The following is a 13159-nucleotide window of genomic DNA, read 5'->3' as shown; positions in this document are numbered from 1 at the left end:
TAGTTGCTGACTGGGAACAGTTTAACTGTGCACACATGCAGTCTACTAAAAGGAGCAGGGCGGTAGGTGAAGTTTTCTCTCTCTTCTCCACTGAGGAGCTGCAGAAGGACTCAGAGCCCAGGATAGGCCTGCACTGCCTATTCTGAATGCTTCTGGTTAATAATAATAATAAAAAAAAACAGGCTGTTAGTACCTAGGAGACATGTCCTTTAGCCCTGGGTATCTCGTCTGCCATCGGGAGAGAAGGGGTTGGAGACATGGGCTACCAGAAGGGTGGCAGATACAGGTTCTGGAGCTAAGAGTTTCGTCCCAAATAGGGCTTTGAAGCAGAGCTGGCTGAGGCACCGAGCCCTAACCACACGCCCGGCTCTGTGTTTTGACAACCCGTGTGGTAGGACCGTTCGCTTGTTTCACAAATGAAGGCACAGAGCCCGAGAGAGGTCATGCTGCAGTTCAAATGGCTGGTCAGTGCAAGGACCGTCATCCAAAGAAGCAAGGATGAATTACAGTTTCCAGCATTATCCAGGGATCCTAGTCCAAAGCTTCCAGTGGTCAGAGGGAATGGGAAACGTATCTGAATATGGAAGCAAACTGGGCAGTGAGTAGGGGTAAATTCCTGGGTGTGACTGTGTCTCCACAAAGTGCATCTTCATTTCTCCTTTGCCAGAATGTGACTTTGAAGAAAATCATCTCTGTGGCTTTGTGAACCGCTGGAACCCCAACGTGAACTGGTTTGTCGGCGGAGGAAGCATTCGGAACTCCCCTTCCGTTCTCCTGCAGGACCACACGCTCAAGAGCGAACTGGGTGAGCTGGGGACGGGGGAGTCCCTTTCCCTGAGCGAAGTGCTTCCACCTCCCTCTCCTGCCCCGTCCACGGACCCAACTACGGCCCTGTCAACAGGGAAGGGAGAAGGGAGGGTGGGTAGGGACTGGGAAGCCTGGCGGAAGAGCTGGGAAGGACGACGGATCATAAGACCGAGCCTGGCTGCAGACAGGAGCTCTGTAACCAAGGCTAACGTCGCCCAGTTCAAGGCTTTTCTCCACCTGTGACCTGGTCTTGCTCTTTTCACCTTTCCTTGTTATCCTTTACTTTCTCATTGATTTGTTGTTTTATATTTCTTATCCCTAAAGGCAAGCCGGGAATAATCCTAGGTTGCTTTTCACTAAAAATAGACCTAGGGATGGGAACCAGTCCTAAAGAACTTCTTCCCAAGTGGCCCTGAGGTGAGCCTCAATGCCCAATGGTGAATCTTGAAAGCAACAGGGCCACCTAGTGGCCAAGGGGGCGGACTCCGCAGGGAAACGGGGAGGAGAGGCTCTTGGTGGGAGTCCGCTTTGAGGGGCCGGTCTCCCCAGATGGGAGATAGAGATGTGGGCAAAGGCTAACTTCCAAAGGCTTATGACCAGCCCTCACCTGGACCCTCAGAGGCTTCCTGAAAGCCGGGGTCTCCCCATAGTTGTAAGACACTCCAGTCCTCAACCCCAAGGGCTTGTTGACTAATGAGAAGATTCTGGTGACTCACTTTCCATCAAGAGCAAGAAGGAATTTCGGTTCTGCTGCAAACAGTCCTTTTTTCTAGTTTGATCCGCTGCCATGTGGATCCTGAGGTCATCTTCTTAGTCCTAACACATTGTTGACAATGACAATGTGTCCCCATACCTGAAGACAAGGCAGCGTTTTTTGGTTCTTTGCATTGTTCCTCTTTCATGGTATTTCATGGGAATATTTGTAACCTTGTCTCTGACTTTTCTTTAAGTGCCCATCCTGCAAGCTTATCTTGGCTCCGGACAGTTTCCATCCTGAGACTGCTTCTAGTATATCCAGACTCTCACACTCAATTTTCTAAAGGAACCAGGCAGATGTTATGAAGGGAGTGACACGTGGGATGGGTGAGGAGTGTGGCAAACTAGGGAGCACAGACCCTGTACAAAGCTCTAATTAATTGCTGCTATGTGAGAATGCAGGTTCGGAAGGACAGATCTTTTGACTTCCTAAGATAATCAGGAAGACGGGTTTTGTGTGAGATTTCCCTAATTTTTTATAGTTGGTAAATATTTTCTCTTCTTTTTTTTTAAGATGTTATTTATTTATTTGAGAGAGAGAGAGAGGGCGCACGCATGCACACGTACACACACACACACACACACACACACACACGAGCATGAGCACAGGGAGGAGCAGAGGGAGAGAGAGAAGCAGATTTCCTGCTGAGCAGGGAGCCTAACTTGGCCTGCATCCCAGGACCCTAGGATCATGACCTGAGCCAAGGCAGTTGCTTAACCTACTGAGCCATCCACACTCCCTGGTAAATATTTTCTTTAAAAACACTGCATGGGCCAATAAAACACATCTTCAGGTCAGGCCCAGTTAGTCAACTTCTGGTTTGCAAACTTCATTTAATGTGTTCCTTTTCTTTTTCAACATGTCCAGGCTTCTTACAACAAAATGTTTATAAGTAACTATATAGTAAAATGTTGGAGCCTCCTGGGCTCACGTGTTTAAGACAAATCCAGCTTTGGATCTAGCATTTTCATTCATTTGACCCCGTATTGGGTCTGGTTGGGAAAATGTCAACAAAATGGCACATCCCCCCATGTCCCAGGTCCAAAGAACACACATTCAAGAAAGGGAAAAGGATTTATGTCACACATGGATGTAAGGCGAGGTAGCTTGTGTCGAATGCTCCAAGAATGGTACCCTCTCTTCCCTCAAAAAAAGAAAAGTGCTGGGTGTTCAGAGACCAGAGAGATCACTTACTACTTGGACTTTCTAGAAGACATGATGAAAGAAGTCAACCGAGTTTGAGAGGTGGTTATGACTTTGACAGGCAGAGGCAAGAGAGGGCCAGAGCAGTGATACATGGTAGCGATCACAAGGGGTAGCCCAGGGAGAGAGCGGATTGGGAGAGCAGTAGAGCATCAACTTCTAAAGGGCCTCAAATGCCGGGAACGAGATTTTAACTTTAATCTGTGGACAGTGGGAGGCCCTTGGAGGTCTTTGAGCAAGGAGAGACGCCATCACAGCCGTGTATTTAGTTTGGTTAATCAGACAGTGGTTATCTCAGTAAACGGAAGACCAAATGGTAGAACCAACGAACAAAAAAACACCCCAGAAATGATTTCTTTAGATACATCTAAGGTCACGTACATGAATAATTATGTAAATAATTGAGATTAGAAATAGAAATAATTGAGATTGAAAAAGACAAAACATTTTCACTTCCTTTCTTCTTAAAGTAAGGGTGAGCACTTTTGGAAATGAGGAAAGATTGGGGATATATATATATATATATATATCTCGTATGTTGGCCTTGCAGACACAGAGCCCATCTCCACTTGTGGCCACTCTAGGAAGCACACTGTAAGTGTCTCGTGCTGAGTGTGTGACTACCTCGTGTGGCAGACTACTCCATGAATCTGCATGAGTGTTTTAAATGACAACTGGGTTCATTCAAAACAACAAAATGTTACCAATTCTTGAAAGCTTTGTTTCAAGGAGTAGGACAATTTATATAACATTCTGCCGTATCTTAAGAACATAGTACAGGAAATAGAGAGAATCTTGAAAGACTAATGCCTTAAATTGCCATAATCCTCAGTGTCATTATCGTAGATGTCCAAACTTAAATGTGGGGAAGTGTTGGAGAACTTTTCCCAAATCACTTAAAAATTAGTTGCAGAGTCCAATCCGCTGGGTAACCAATAGCATGATTTAATGACTACGTGTTTGGTGCATCATTTTTCTTTCTTTCTTTTTTTTAAGATGTTCTTTTTAAAGTAATCTTTACACACTACGTGGAGCTTAAACTCAGAACCCCAAGATCAAGAGTCGTATACTGCCCTGGGTATACTCCACTGAGTATCCACTGGGAGCCAGCCAGGCTCCCTGTATCATTTTTTATCCTCAAGGATGGTGAGGATCACTTGGCTAGGGAGAACACGTATTTGTGGGGGAAGGCAACAGATCTGTGTCCTATAGTCTGATCATCCATTTGACTGAATCACTTGAGTGCCATCTATCCTCTGAGGAGTGCATCAGCCCTAGACTTTCCTCCCTCTCATTTGTGACCATGGAACATTCTGCCTGCATCTGTGTCAACAAGGGACAGAGAAAGAGAATCATGCTAGGAGTTCAGCAGTTGTGCTCCAGACCCAGTTATCTGAGTGCTGGATTGCTCTGGGCCATCCCTTGACTTCTCAGGGTCTCCACTGGTCTGTTTGCAAATGAAGAATTTGAATTCCATAATCCCTAAGATGCTTTGCGTTCTAGTGTTTTACTCCTAAGCTGTACCTCAAAATTCCCAAATTCACCACTCATTGTAACTGGGGGTGGGGGGAATAAACTGGGGAAACCCTGAGCTAAAGAAAGCTTAACAGAACTCTTTATTTCAGGACTTCTCAGTGCCTTTAATACAGTCCTATGTTAATATATGTTATGGCATTTCACAAATTAGTCAAATACTGAAATGCTCTGTAAATATTCACAGTGGTGCATGGCTAACAGAGATGTGAAATAAAAGATAGGGGGCCACAGGAAAGGGAAAGATCACCTAGGTTTTGGGGTTCAGGGAAAGCTTTCTAGAAGAAGTCATCACAGCATTTGAATTTGACTAGATGGATAAGAAGTACAGCATATACTCAGGTGAACAGGTCTGAGAGTGGATACCTTATTCTGTGGCTGGAGAATATTTGAGAATTCCAGGATGTAAGATGACGGCAGAGCGGCCCGTAGACCTGGGTTACGTTCCTGCTCATGAGCTAGAGCCTGGGTGCCTACATTCTACTCGCTCCTCCCAGCTCTCTGCTATTTCTCTCCAGTTCCTCTTAAACTTTTACACTGATGTTTTGACCACTTGTAGCCAGACAGCTATTTCCTTCTCACCCAAAAGATGTACACACAAACGCACGTGCGTACACATGCACACTCACTCTCACACTCCTCCCATGTGGACTCTTATATAAGACTTCTTCCTATGTGAGATGGAGCAAAAACAGATGAGTTCCATAGAATCTCAGATATTTTCCTTGAAAAGCCCAGAGGACTCAGAGTTTTGACCAGAATCGCTCTTGGGGAACACGAAACCGAAACAAAACCCTCCAGTGCTCTCAGGAAGAGAGGGATTGCCTTTCTTAGTACATTTGCCTTCTGCTGGATGTATCAGTCTTTCCTGAGCTCTACCAATGTGGTTGGCAAAGTAGAGATCGAAGGGTTCAGATGTCTGCCCACAGCACCAGATTTTGCTCAAAAAGACGCATCTCATGTTCATTCATATACTGGAAGCGGCTGTGCCTTTGCTTTCAGGGAAGAGCCAGGGAAGTGCACGCAAGGGACGCGTGAAGCCATGTGCCTTCTTAGACACTTCAGGAGGTTGAGCGACATTGTCCCAGGAGGGCTCTGGCCTTGGTCGGAGAAGAGGGAAGAGTGAATGGAGTGTCTGAAAAATGTGACACTTGTGTGAATTTTCCTTCATTTGGCCACGTACTTTTAATAGCCCCAAACCACGAGCCCGGTTTTTCAAGTGAGCAGTCTACAAATATTGGTCTCATTTGGCTAAGGATGTAGTCAGAACTCCCATGAGACCCCTTGAGAATATTGGAGGGGATAGGATTTTGTCCTGATTTTTGTCACCTAATTCCGATTCGTCACGTATGGATTTTTTTTTTTCTCTGTTAATATTTTATGAAGTGAAACAAAATATCTTCCACGAGGTAACCTACTGACAGCTCGGATCGTTACTGTTTCCTACCTGCCTTGGCCAAAAGAAGGTAATTACTGGGAAAATAATGAGGGAAATCAGTTTCTTTGCTGAGATTTTTAGAATTGCCTACACTCAGGGTGCCGCTCTGGGAGCTGAGCAAGGTTTCAAAGCCTAAATTAAGGTCAGAATGATTTTATTGCCTCCAGGACCGGGAGGTGGCTGGAGCATCTCTCCATAATTCATGGCCCTCTTTTCTCCTTTCAGTGCAGACTGAGCTCAAGCATCCGCCTACCAGCGCTGTTCATTTACTCGGTGCATTGATCCGTTTGGTTCCTTGTGTGTGCTTTCGGTAGGGAAGCAGCTTCATTAATTTTCTCACCGTCGCCTTTGTCCAGGCTCTGCCGTTCACCTTCCCGTGTCCTTGGGTGACTTACCTTAGCTTTCTGGGCACGGTCAAGTAGAACTAACAGCCCTCCTTCTCAGGGCTGTTCAGTTCAGTCCAGTCAAAACTTCAGCATTTCATCTGATTCGAATCTCCCCCAGACCAAAGCACGGGGGAATGTTCCCTTCATTTTGCCTTGGCTCTTTCCTTCCTCTTTACCCACTCACTGTGCCGCGTCCGGCTCCTGTGGGGTTGGAGGAGGTGTGACAGGGGAACAGAAAAGGAAAGGAAGGGGACAGGTGGTTTTCTGTGACCAGCGCTGTGGAAGCTGGAGTTCATGACCTTTATACCGCAGGAGGGCACAAGCCGGCCGTTTCTCTCACTGCCAGTGCGGAACCCCACTTCCCTGCTCGGAGACAGGGGTGAGGCACTCTCCGCTGGCCATCTGTGGATCCACTCTGGGACCTAGGAGCAACCCTACACCTCGCCAGCCCCTGGTGGAGTTACCACCTGCATCCAGTCCTTTTGAGAAGAGTCCTTCCGAGACATTCTTGTCCCTTCCGAGTTGCCCACTTAGGCTAAGGGGAAATTCAAATCTTCGCCCCACCACACTCTGGAAGTTACAGCTCGCTGGCAACAAAATCCTTTCTGCTCTGCCCACACAGGTCCTTACAGACATCTGGCTTCTAGGTATATACAGTCAAGAGTCAGGCAGCCAGTCTGTACCCCGCAAACCCCAGTTATCACTGATTAAGCTTTCCCAAGAGGAAAGCTTAATGAGGACCCTCCTCTCTTGAGGCCCAGAGCGACTGAAGAATTCAGGAATTTCTGCAAGCCTGGGTCAGGGCAAGGTTGCAGGGTGGCTTCCCTCCTCCACTCTCTCCAGGCATCCCTCCGTTAAGCCTCTTCTCTTGGATCAAGACAAAAAAGGGGAAGCCATCCCTAACCCCTCCCTGGGGGTCCAAAAGAAAACACATGGCAGATAAGTTCTGGGATATCTGTCTTCAGAGAGACTCTGTCTATGATCTCTGATCTTTCTTGGGCCCCTCCTGTATCCGGCTGGAGCAGGGCGATGGGGTCCATCTGGTGGCCCTGGCTTAGACCCCAGGGATGCCACAATGTGGCATATGCTACAGGACTGGTCTGGGACCACGGAGTGGCAGTACTTGTCACCGTCACTCTTGGCACTGAGTTCTTAGCAAAGACAAGAGGACATCCCACTTCGTGTTCATTTATTACATTTATGTCATCTCTGAAAGCTGTGTAAGAAGACCAGAGCCTGACTCTACCTACTCTAGTCAAACTTACCTGAATCCTTAGAACTAAAGATCCACAGTGTCTGTTGCATCTGTAGACGGGGAGGGCAGGCGTGGGGACCTCCTGACTTGGGAGCCGTGTCCTCCCAGCGGCAGTAGACCAGCAGGGCTTTCCGGCCTGTGTTTCTTCAGACCACGCTTTCTGCCTCACCCGGGAGACAGCTTGTCCAGACAGCAGGACACGGACGTAGACGTCGCAACAGGAGCACAAGTGTGGCCAAGGAGGCCAAAGCACAGCTGAGTCAGAGGATGCCTTAGCATCGGAGCCAAGCCCAGGGCCGTTTCAGGGGAGTGCTAGTCCGCCAGACTGTTCGAAAATAGAAGTTCAGTAACTGCCCTCAAAAGTTTTTTCCTAAATCAAGGGAAAGTGGCTCCCTGAAAGGGGTCCCTGGTTGCCCAAGGACCATCGAGCTAACCCACAGGGGGCTGTGGCCTGAAGGGAAACGGGTAACCATGTGTCATTACCACTGGCATGATTTGGAGCAGGCCTGTGGCCGGCATCTCAGAGATTTTGATCTTTCAACAGAATTGGAAATTGTTTTTTTCCCCCTAGAAGCTGCAGCCTCTTTGTGTATAATCCAGATTTAGGGAAGGACAGACGGGCTCCATGTCAGTGTATGGCAAAGCAACAATGACTAGGGGAGTGGCCCTGAGCGTCTCAATGTTTAATTGTGTGGAGAACTCATGGTCCCTCCTGGACTCTTTCATTTCCAGTTAAAGTCTGAATACTTACAGATCTTTGTGGCCTGTAGGATCCCCCCAAGATCTGGTTAATTATAGGATCTGTACATCCAGGGTCCGTCAATACCTACTTTCGTCCTACTCAAAGGATCAGATAAATTGCCTCTCGCAGGTTCTGGAGGCCCTAGAACCCTGGGCCAGGGAGAAAGGTTGGCCTCATTGAACGGGGCAGGAACATTGCCGTAATGCCAAACACGAGAGACATAATTTCCCAAGAACTACGGGCTCCGCTCCCTTCTTCCTTCCCCTCGGAAAGGTGCACAAAACGGTGCCTGCCTTCACCCAGACCCCTGCTCTTCTTCCTCAGCGTGGGTCGTACCCGACGACACTGAGCCTGGGCTGGGGTCGTCCCTCCCGCCTGGCCTCCTGTGGCAGACGCCTGGTGATTTCTGAGTCATCCCCACCCCTTCCGCAGACATGTGCCAGCTACCTTTTGTTTCCCAGTGAGAAACAGTCGTACTCAGATTGTCCGTAAATAGCACTGAACTTGGGCAACAACTGAACGATGGGGTGCAGGGGGGGCAACAGAGTGCGGTCTGGTCTAGTGGTTCCCGAGGAGACGCGGTGTCAGCACCGGCAGCCTCTCTGACTCACTGTGGGCACGTCACGTTGTGTTCGCTGGGTGGTTTGGGGAACAGCAGTGTGACCTTGGCTCCCTTGGCTGAGTGTGTGGTGCGTGAGTTTTAATGAAGCACTTGAACGGCAAATTCAGGGATTAAAATATCACCCACACAGCAGGTGCGTAACTGGTCTTTAAAGAAGACTGTCTGCTCTCTGTCAGCTGTGAGGAAGATGGGTTCCTAATGGGACAGGGGGTGAGACCTTTCTGTTAGCCCAGTTAGCACGCACCCCGCAGGCAGAAGGAACGGCTCCGGGTGGACGGCGAAGTCTTACGGATTCACCCAGAGTCTCCCAGAGGCCTCGGAGGTGCCCCCACCCTCCGTGGAGTGAGTTCCCTCTTCATGGTCGTGTCACTTTGGGGCCTCCAAGAAGAAAACCCTAAGCGTAGATTAGGTGAGGAGATTTATCAGCCACGAAGGATGAGGAGTTGAGAGTAGGAAGCACTGCGGCCCAGGTCAACATATCCATGAGGCATAGTAACCACAGTGCCTTGGCACCATGACATCTTTAGGATCCACGAGAATGTTTTTATTTATTCTAAAATCAGAAGGAAAAAATGAATGCGCTAATAACAAAATAATCAGTCCAGCCTAAATTATGTTCGTCTTTATACCAATGCAGTCATAAATTAGAATGTTTAATATTTTTTGAGGAGGCATGGACCCACAACGGCCAAAGGGGCTTGGGCCCACAAAAGTCGTAACGTGGCCGTGGCTGGGGGAGGCCTCCAGCACAGGATAGAAGGCTGATGCCTGGGGGAGGGAAAGGCCAGGCTGATGGGGAGCTGTTCGACAACACCTGTCAGGCGGAATGGCCCCGCTCTGGGACTCCTGCTCTGCCTAGTCACCAGCTGTGCTTGAGCAGCCCAGTGTACTTGGCCTTGGCACAAATGCCGACGTGGGCCCAAAGGCGAGGCAGCTGGAGGCTGTCAGTCACCTATGGTCCTTGCAGCAAGTTCGCCGGAGGGGTATCCGAGGCGCCTCTGTGGCCCCCACAATGAAGAACCAAGGAAATAAAATATTAGGTCTCTCCTTCACCCAGACCCCTCACCCCCCACCCCCCACCCCCAGTATATGTTGGAAAAGTGTTCATTTCACTGGAAGACACGTTACGAAGAGTATTCAACACTTCCTCTCCGCCTTTGGCCCAAGAGCTCTCAGTGAGCAAAGGTGAATCGCAGAGGCTGGCATGTGTTCTCTATCAGTAAAGTATTCGGGGGGGGCGGCTGGCTGTTCCCCCCTCCCCCCGCTGCAGTGCATTAGGAGGGTTAGGCATGGCCTTCCTTCCAGCTCGGGGGTTCTCTGATTCTGTTCAGTCTGACATGCAGACTCGTGCTTTGAAATCCCTTCCCAGAGTCAGCAGAGTTGGGAGCCCATCAGCTGTCTCCGGTCGGCAGATACGCTGATTTGGCATACACAGAGTTTAAAAAATTGCGGTGGTGGGTGTTATGGGTTGAAATGTATTTCCTCCAAACCATATGTTGAAGTCCTAACCGCTCCCTGCCCCCCTCCGCCCAGTCCTTCAGAATGTGACCTTATTTGGCAGTAGGGTGGTTGCAGATGTCATTAGTTAAGATGAGGTCATACCGAAGTCGTTTCCTAGTCCAATATGAGTGGTGTCTTTATAAAAGCAAGGCGGGCGGGGGGGACAGATTTAGACATACAGAGAGACCTGTACAGAGAAGGAACATTGTGAATACGGAGGCAGAGATCTATTAGCCAAGGAAGGCCACAGATTGCCAGCCAGCCACCGGATGCTAGGAGAGAGCCTTGGATCAGATTCTCCTCATGGCCCTTGGGAGGAACCAGTCCAGCTGATGCCTTGGTCTGGGACTTCCAGCCTCCTGAGCTGGGGGGAAAAATCAATTTCTGGTGTTTAAGCCATCTAGCTTGTAGTACTCCATTATAGCAACCCTAGCACATTCAGACAGGGGTTATTATTTTTAAAGGATAGATTTGCTATGAAAATTTAGATTTTGAGCTTCAGTGGGAAAAGCCTGAAGCGCCGGGCTGGATGTCAGGGCAACAGGTGGGAGTAGAGGGAGGGGTGCACTCCGTCCTGGGCTAGAGAAGCCAGCCCACGCGGGAGCTGCCACCCTGGGCCACCCGCTGGTGGCGGCTGCTCGAGACCATGGGCTCAACGCCATCCGATTTTCCGATGTTTCCAAGAAGCTTCGTTGCTGTTTCTCAGTGTGGATGAAATACGATTTCAAACGTTGGCAACAAAGGGATCCTTCGATTTTCTCCCAGGACCCAGTTTGCTTCGGTGGTATACTTGATCAGGCTGGTCCCTGCCGTCATCTGAGTTTGTGATCTCTACGTTGGCACATAGTAATCTCTATGGTTGGCACGAGGCTAAGAGAAATCGTGGTTAAACAAGGGAGATGGTTCAGGGGGTCGAACAGTTTGCCGCCAGGAAAAAGCGAGTCTTGCTGGAGCCACCTCTCCCCTCTGCCACGTTGAGGTGAGGTCTCTGCAGGTATAAGCTGTTCCTAGGACTCTGACTGCTAATGTGCCGAGGATACAAGGCCCTGTTATTGGCCAGGCACCGTGCAACAAAACAGAGACATTAGGCTGTAATTGTTCCGCACTTACCAATAGGAAGGTCATTCTATCGAAGCTACTAGGCATAGCCCCCGTCTGTCCCTGCAGCTTCAATTGCCAATAATGACAATGAGCCTTTACACAAAGTAGAAAATGGGGAAGGTCTGGTAGCAGAATCATTAATGATATTCCTTTCATTTGTTGTAATTGCGTTAGACAGTTATAATGTGCCAAGTCCACACTAAGCCCATCACATGTGTAACCCCATGGAATGCTCGAACTCGCCCTAGAAGGGAAGCATTTGGTTCTCCCTGTCGAGATCAGCATACTCAAGCCTGGAGATACTCGGTAACTTGTTTGAGGTCCCAACAGTACTCGACCCCAGGTCTCTTCAATGCCAAATCCAATGCCAATTCTCATTCCGCCTCCTGGTTCCTCTCTTCCACCAAAATGCTTCTAACAGAGGTCGGCCTCCGGGCCCAGAGCCCACCAAGGCCTTGCCAAGTGTGGTGTCCCAAGTCTGATCTCCAGAATCCCAACCCTGGCTACATGTTCTGTTAAAGAGGCAAAGCTTGTCATCGAGTTTGAAGTCATAAATCTTAGTTTTGCTCAAAAAAGACTCGCTGACATTTTGTGTATATTGTAAAGATATATGGGCAAGTAGGTCCCTCTGTGCCCCTGTAGGAACAGACGGTATGCTTGGTATGTTCTTAGAAATCTTGTAACTCATAGAAGGCTTGGGAGAAGGGGGAGCCTCCTGGGGTCATGCCCGGTTTCTTTCCAGAGCTGCGTTCAGCTTGTGAAAATCCCAGCACTTTGTAGCTGACGCGTCTACGTCTACTTTTGTGTGTGTGTGTTTTACTTCACCCACAAGTGAGGTGAGGAGAGAGGACGGCTCTTGGCCTGGACCTAGCAGAGCACCTTGAACTCCTGGCGCCCCCCTTCTAGCCACAAGACCCGTCCACGCCTGGCCAAACGTCTTGCGGCCATAACTCCTCCAGGTCCTCGCCACCCTCCCTCTAGATCATGTTGAAGTCAGTCCCAGCATCAAGGGTGTCCCCTGCGAGCCACCACCTCCGCTCCCCACGCCAGCCTGTCTCACGCTGTGTGCTGTGCCCTTGTGATTTTCAGGCCACTACATGTACGTGGACTCGGTGTACGTCAAGCACTTCCAGGAGGTGGCGCAGCTCATCTCCCCGAGGACCACGGCCCCCATGTCCGGCTGCCTGTCCTTTTATTACCGGCTCCAGCAGGGGAATGACAATAGCTTCTCCCTCTATACTCGGGACGGGGCCGGCCTTTACGAGGAGCTCTGGAAGACGGACCAGCCGGAGAGTGCTGCCTGGAACCTGGCTGAGGTGGAGTTCAGCGCGCCGTACCCCATGGAGGTAGGTGTGGAGGGAGGGGGGCCGTGGCCGGACCGCGGTGCCCGGGGCGGGGATGCCGCCCGCAGGCTCGCCGGCCGACGAGGAGACGCTGGGCCACGCTCCTTCGTTCCTCTCTGTTGTGCGTCCATCCTCACCCTTCCTTCCGCTCCCTGGGCCCCTCTGTGCTGCCCTCTTCCTGTCTTTCCCCTTAGTTTCCTGCTTTCTAACCAGACTATCTCCCCTGAGGACAAACAGGGAAAACCCAGTCCATCAACGACCTTTCTTGGGCACACGTCCCCTCTCGGCCTCGCCCTGTGGTCCCGGTGACTTCCACAGAGATGAACCCCCTCGGCTGAAACCCACTCTTGAACTCCCCATCCTGAGAGCAGGGCTGAAGCTTTCCCTTACTCGAGGGAAGAGTCTTTTCTAGAGAAAAAAGAGAGAAGGAGAAGAAGAAGAAGATGGGAAAAAGAAGAAAAACTTACCTCCT

The 13159-nt window shown here is 49.7% G+C and overlaps 1 protein-coding gene across 1 annotated transcript in view; it reads left to right on the top strand.

The window, feature by feature from the left end:
• The window catches only part of MAMDC2 (MAM domain containing 2), a 140563-nt gene that overhangs the window by 65532 nt on the left and 61872 nt on the right, over positions 1-13159 (top strand). The window contains exons 5-6 of the mRNA XM_032307502.1: positions 668-805; positions 12434-12690. Coding sequence (XP_032163393.1) covers positions 668-805; positions 12434-12690 — 395 coding nt within the window. The remainder of the gene's footprint in view (positions 1-667; positions 806-12433; positions 12691-13159) is intronic.

The sequence above is a fragment of the Mustela erminea genome, chromosome 12, assembly GCF_009829155.1.
Source record: "Mustela erminea isolate mMusErm1 chromosome 12, mMusErm1.Pri, whole genome shotgun sequence".
NCBI classification, from domain to species: domain Eukaryota; kingdom Metazoa; phylum Chordata; class Mammalia; order Carnivora; family Mustelidae; genus Mustela; species Mustela erminea.
The sequence above is the reverse complement of the archived record's forward strand: the minus strand, read 5'-3'. Positions and strand labels throughout refer to the sequence as shown.